The sequence below is a fragment of the Oryza glaberrima genome, chromosome 11 (genome assembly GCF_000147395.1).
Source record: "Oryza glaberrima chromosome 11, OglaRS2, whole genome shotgun sequence".
Classification (NCBI taxonomy): domain Eukaryota; kingdom Viridiplantae; phylum Streptophyta; class Magnoliopsida; order Poales; family Poaceae; genus Oryza; species Oryza glaberrima.
In genome coordinates, this window is record NC_068336.1 from 3117267 (window position 1) to 3123837 (window position 6571).

At 43.6% G+C, this 6571-nt stretch overlaps 1 protein-coding gene across 1 annotated transcript; it reads left to right on the forward strand.

Annotated features, from left to right (window-relative positions):
* LOC127754968 (leucine-rich repeat receptor protein kinase MSP1-like) lies at positions 1 to 2291 on the forward strand. The gene is made up of 2 exons (XM_052280578.1): positions 1 to 908; positions 1633 to 2291. The coding sequence occupies exons 1-2, from the start codon at positions 91 to 93 to the stop codon at positions 1979 to 1981; spliced, it is 1167 nt and encodes a 388-aa protein (XP_052136538.1). The 5' UTR covers positions 1 to 90; the 3' UTR covers positions 1982 to 2291.
* The last annotated feature ends 4280 nt before the right edge of the window (positions 2292 to 6571 follow it).

Here is a 6571-nt window from a genome sequence, read left to right on the forward strand (position 1 = left end):
TCCACCTCCTTCCCCATCCCAACCCAACGAGAACGTCACGTCACCTCACCCCCTCTCCATCCTCCGCCTCTCCCCTCTCCCTCTCCCGCCATGGACGGCGTCCTCCAGGCCCTCGTCGTCGCCGTCGCCGCCTCCGCCGCCATCCTCTTCCCCTGCCTCGCCATCGCCTTCTTCTGCCGCCACCGCCACCGCCACCGCGTCGTCGTCAAGCCCCGCTGCCGCTGCCTGCAGCCGTTGTCGTCGGCGGCGACGCTCCCGGTCACCGCGCCGAGCAGCAGGTCGTGCGAGCGCGTCTCGTCGTGGTCGTTCTACGGCGGCGGCGGCGACGCCGGCGACCGCTCGCTCAAGATGCTCTCGCTGGACGACCTCGCCGGCGCCACGGGCGGGTTCTCGCCGGACAACATCATCGGGGACGGGAGCTTCGGGTTCGTCTACCGCGCCGTGCTCCCCGACGGCGCCAGGGTCGCCGTCAAGCGCCTCTCCGCCGACCACGCCTCCGGTGGCGAGGGGAACCGCGAGTTCCGCGCCGAGCTGGAGGTGCTCGGCACGCTCAGCCACCCCAACCTGGCGCGCCTCCTCGGCTTCTGCGCCGCCGGCGCCGACCGCCTCCTCGTCTACGAGCTCCTCGAGCGCGGCAGCCTCGACGCGTGGCTGTACGGCGACGCCGCCGGCGCCGCCGGCCAGCTCCCCTGGCCGGCGCGCCTCCGCATCGCCCGCGGCGTCGCGGCGGCGCTCGCGTTCCTGCACCACGGCAACGAGACGGCCATCCTCCACCGCGACATCAAGGCCAGCAATGTCCTGCTCGACGAGGGCTTCGAGGCCAAGCTCGCCGACTTCGGCCTAGCCAGGATCGCCGCCGGCGGCGCCGCCGAGTCACACCTCAGCACGCAGGCCGCCGGCACCGCCGGGTAATTTAATCGATTGCACCCTTACTACAAGCCAAAATTGCTTCTATGGCCAATAGTTCATATACTAGTTGAATGCCTGTGCCTTCCAACTAATTTAAAAGAAAGAATCATAGTACCATTATTGTCTCAAATATTAATCCAAGAATTCCAACAGTATAAATGCTCCTTATAGAATTCGTTCGTGTCACTGTGGCTCACTATTCACCACCACTATTTTTTTAGTGTTTCAGAGAAGTATATATAGCACTTCGATAACGATAGTGTTAACATAATGCTATTTTGAGAACGTTGGAAACTTTGGGTGCTATCAAAATGAATCAGGATCTTATGGTTCTATGTAGTTATAAACTTTCGGTGCTAGAAAAATAATTTTGACTTATTAGAAACTATGGTTTGCAAATGTGGTTCGTCATCGAAAACCGATCCCCAGTGGTTTGGTCGATAACCGTGCAACAGTTATTGATGATAACCAGTTGAATTCAGATAATTTTTTTTCACATTGATCTCGATTTTGGTTTGATTTTTTATTGAACTTGACCGATTTATCGAGCCGTTTGTAAATATTTGGCTTGATAAGGTTGATAACCATGATAATTGAGCTGTTGCCGTCGCATTTCAATACCTTGCAATGAATTACCCTTTTAGAATATGGTTTTCCATATATGCTTATTCTTTTTACAAATATTTGGCCCTGTTGACCAATATTTGATCAAATGGATTGTAGGTACATGGCACCAGAGTTACGTGCTGGCGTAGGCGCGAGCGTAAAGGCAGATGTGTATAGCTTCGGCGTGCTACTGATGGAAATGGTGACTGGCCGGCGACCAAGCTGGCCGGTGAAGATCAACATGAAAGGGAAAGAGGTAGAGATGCTGAAATGGGCTAGGGATAAGGTAGACAAGGGCCAGGCATTGGAGATCCTGGACCGTCAGATGGGGATCCAATGGGAAGGGAGAGAGGCTGACCAAGATGAAATGATAGCGTATTTGGATGTGGCACGGCGTTGCACGGAGGAGAGCCCTAAGCACCGGCCATCCATGGAAGAAGTGGTTGAGATGCTCAACAAGATCTAAACCTGATTGAGAGCACATAGATTGAAATGCTCTAGATAGCTGTAGCCATGTGAAATTCAATCAAACTTCCGGTTAGATTTTCTGTCTAGTTTGGGCTGATTATGATGCAAGATCATACTTTGGAATTGGGAATTAATTATAAACCATGGTGAGTATGAATGTTGAAGGGCAAACATGCCAATGCCTATCGTTGTATGGTAATGTTTGTAACTTGGTGATGAAAAGCTGAGGTATACATGGGCAGCGAATAGCTTGCAGCATTGCAATGTATAAATATTGTGCGGATTTTGGCATCCGTTTAACTTGTTTGACTAAAATTTGAAAACCCCATGCATATATACATGTGGGCATTTCACATTTGTAACATAACACCTTTGATTTTAGAAATCATTCACATAACAAGAGGTAGTTCGTGCTAGTAACAACGGAATTGATAACATACCAATTAATCAACTATACCATTAATACAGTTGGATCATATGTCAGACCATTTCTTCAATTAATTGTTCAAATTAGGCACGAATTCAAGAACAGGAAGTTGTTCTTTCATCCAGGTTGAAATGATCCTCACTATCACCTTGAATTTTGCTACCTTATCTTGATATATTATCAGCACAACTTCATCTTCATCAAAAAAAAAAATTAGTTGTGGTACAAGCTTCATATTCCAGTTCCCCTTCATGTTAATTAACTTTTGTCCAGATGCAGCAGCTTCTTTTAAATCATATATATACGCTGCAACACAAGGCACAGCTAGCGTTCGCGAAAAAAACATAAGGCACAGCTACAAAATTATGCAGAGAGAGAAACCTAATGCATGTACTGAGTTTCTCTGGACGAAAGAGCGTGGGGATGAGCGGGGCGGGCGATGAGTTTTTTCCAGTTGTCTCCAATTCCTATGGTTCTACAATAATTGGAATTTTTTTTCTTTGAAATCTTACAGCAATTGGACTTTTTTTAAGAACACGCAGCCGATCTACGTAGGTGTTAGAGATAAACTCCGACAATCGTCCACCCGAGAAATACAATCACTAGTACAAAATCATTTTTCATAGCACTATCCTTTTCTATTTACTGGCGGGTTTAATGAACACATGCTTGTAAAAATACTTGAGAGTGATTCCGGTCACCAACCACCAGCGGAAACCAATTTTTATTGCCTGACACTTAAGAGAACCGCTTGAAAAAAAAAATAAAGGTCATTGTACAAGCGGACCTCTTAAGTGACAACCAACGAAAATTGGCGGCTGCTAAGGAGTACCAACTACAAAAATAAGTATCACTATATTATAAATCCACACCAACTGCACCGATCGACTCCATTCTTCTCCACCCACCCACCCCACCCCCTCCCACCCCCACGTCTCTAAAGGCGACGGCGGCCACAGTGACGACAGCGATGGCGACTCCGCGGTGGTGACTACAACAGCAACCCAACTGCTTGGGCGGCAGATCCGGTCGCTGGAGCGGCGTGGGTGGAGGATTCAGTTGCAGGAGAGGCGCGGGCGGCAGATCCGGCCTCCGGATGGCCGCGGGAGGGGCGCACGGTGAAATTGTTGCGATACATATTTTTTGTAACATTATTAGCTGTTACAATAGCATGGTGAAATCGTTACAATATTACTACATTTCAAAGCAACAGCTCAGAATTTGCAGTATGCCTATATTGCACCAAATTAAAGTTTATTGCAATGGAAATTTTTGTTGCGGGAAATAGAATTCCCTGTAGTGTATATGGATCAATTGTATTAGTAATTGTATATAATGATAAGTTCATATATATTATCTCTCAACTACCACGTTTGTCTAAAATGATATTATGTTTTTTTATACCATACTATTAGTTCAACTAAAATCCTGACTTATCACGTGGATGACCAAAAGTCTTAGTATGTTTTTACTTAGTGAATTGGAACATGCACTGGTCTGCTATAATACGTGACAATTAATTAAAATCCACACGGCCTCATCTAAACAATTAAAATCGAATAGCAGAATGTTCTTCTTTTTCATAGAGTAAGGTGTACGGGCGGTACTTAAACTTGTAGAGTATGTCATCTAGATCCCTAAACTTTCAAAATGCATATCCAAGTCCCAAAACTTGCCATAGTGTGTCATCTAGGTCCCAAATCACCACAACCCCTTCAGGATCCTACGTGACGTTGATGTGGTATACCACACGGACATGACATGACATTATTTTGACTGACAAATGGGACCCATTTATTTTTTTTCCTTTTTTTCTCTTTTTCCCCTTTCTTCACCTTTCTATGCGACCTGTGCAAAAAAAAAGAAAAAAAAAAGAAGAATGAGAAGAAAACGAAAAAGAAAAAGAAAAGAAGAAAAAAAAACAAAAGGACACGTCACGTCCATGTGGCATTGCCACATCCCTAAAGGGGACGTGTTAATTTGGGACCTAGATGATACACTTTGTTAAGTTCTGTGATCTGGATATGCATTTTAAGAATTTAGGGACCTATATGACACAACCCTATGACACAATCCTATAAGTTTAAGAACCACCAATACACTTTACTCTTTTTCATACTTTGGCATACTTTGAGTGTTGTTTAGTAGTTGCATACTTCCATGCCAATTCTCTTCCTTACACCTCACTCATTAATTAATTGTCACTAAGCCGATTTCCCAAAAAGAAACAAGAAAAATACCGATCAATTACTCATTATTGGTGAGTAGCTGATGATCGATCTAGTACTACTATATACTACGGTTTTTTCTCTCCTTATGGAACAGAGAGGAGATCATCTCCCATTTCCAACATCGAAAATGTATGACTCTCATATCCATCCACCTAACTAAAAAAGAAAAAGGGAAGTGTTATGAAAATAGATGCACAACGGAGACACGAATTTTACGTGGAAAAGCTTTGCGGGAAAAAACCACGGACGCCGACCGGCAATGATCACTGTAAATGATTACAAACGTAGGGGAATAACAATGGGAACGTCACCCCTTCCCGTATGGTTTACAAGAGTATATATATAGGGGATAATAGAAAGACACCTAATAGGATAGACATGAAGTCCTACTAGGAAACTAATCCGAATATATTGTGGGCCCAAAATTCGGATCACATATTTAACAATCTCCACCTTGAGACGAATTTCCTCTTGTAGCATAAAAACATCAATCACCAAAATATACCTCATGTATGTAAAATCACTGCGCGCCAAATAGTCTCTAGGACTATACTGTAACACCAACCAAGCTTGAGCAAAGCTCAAACTTAATAGCAGGAACTGGCTTTATCATCATATCAGCTGGGTTATCATGAGTACTTATCTTGCATACCTTGACATCACCTTCAACAATCACACCTCGAATAAAGTGATATCTCACATCAATGTGCTTTGTTCTCTCATGGAACATCTGATCCTTTGTAAGGCATATTGCACTTTGACTATCACAAAATATATTAATGCAAGACGTAACTCCACAAAGCTCAGTGTACAAACCTCTAAGCCAAATAGCTTCTTTACAAGCTTCAGAAATAGCCATATACTCTGCTTCAGCAGTAGATAAGGCAACCGTTGCTTGCAAACTTGCCTTCCAACTAACAGCACATCCTCCAATAGTGAAAAAATAACCTGTGAGCGATCTTCGCCTATCCAAATCTCCAGCAAAATCTGAATCCACATAACCAACAAGTCCATCTCTAGATCTCCCAAACTGCAAATAAGCACTAGATGTACCACGTAGATATCTGAAAATCCATTGAACAGCTTTCCAATGCTCTTTGCCAGGATTAGCCATGTATCTACTGACAACACTCAATGCATGTGATAAGTCAGGACGAGAACATACCATGGCATACATAAGTGAACCAACTGCACTTGAATATGGAACTCTAGACATGTACTCAATATTATAATCTGACTGTGGACATAAATCTGAAGATAATCTGAAATGTGCAGCTAAAGGAGTACTCACTGGTTTTGCATCATGCATATTGAAACGACGAAGAACTTTTTCAATATAACCTTTCTGACTAAGATATAACTTGCCAGAATGTCTTTCTCTAGTAATTTCCATACTGAGAATTTTCTTCGCTGCACCCAAATCCTTCATCTCAAATTCACTACTCAATTGTGCCTTCAACTTTGCTATCTCTGATTTGTCTTTTGCAGCAATCAACATATCATCAACATAAAGAAGTAAATATATAGCTGAACCATCAACAATTTTGAGATAAACACAACTATCATAATTGGATCTTCTAAACTTCTGAGAAAGCATGAAAGAGTCAAATCTCTTATACCACTGTCTAGGTGACTGCTTCAACCCATAAAGAGATTTCTTCAACCTACAGACTAGGTTCTCTTTTCCAGGAACAACAAAACCTTCAGGTTGCTCCATATAAATGTCCTCTTCTAACTCCCCATGTAAAAATGCAGTCTTAACATCCATTTGCTCTAGTTCATAATCATGCATTGCAACAATATTGAGTAAAGTGCGAATTGAACTATGCTTCACAACAGGGGAAAAGACATCATTGAAATCAATACCTGGAATCTGGCTATAACCTTTAGCAACTAGCCTTGCTTTGTATCTTGCCTCATCACTTGGAGA

Bases quoted from the DNA above. Each gene is read 5' to 3' on its own strand.
- LOC127754968 (XM_052280578.1), top strand. From the start codon at position 91: ATGGACGGCGTCCTCCAGGCCCTCGTCGTCGCCGTCGCCGCCTCCGCC. The intron at 909-1,632 runs GTAATTTAATCG...AATGGATTGTAG, and splicing joins CAGGCCGCCGGCACCGCCGG to GTACATGGCACCAGAGTTAC.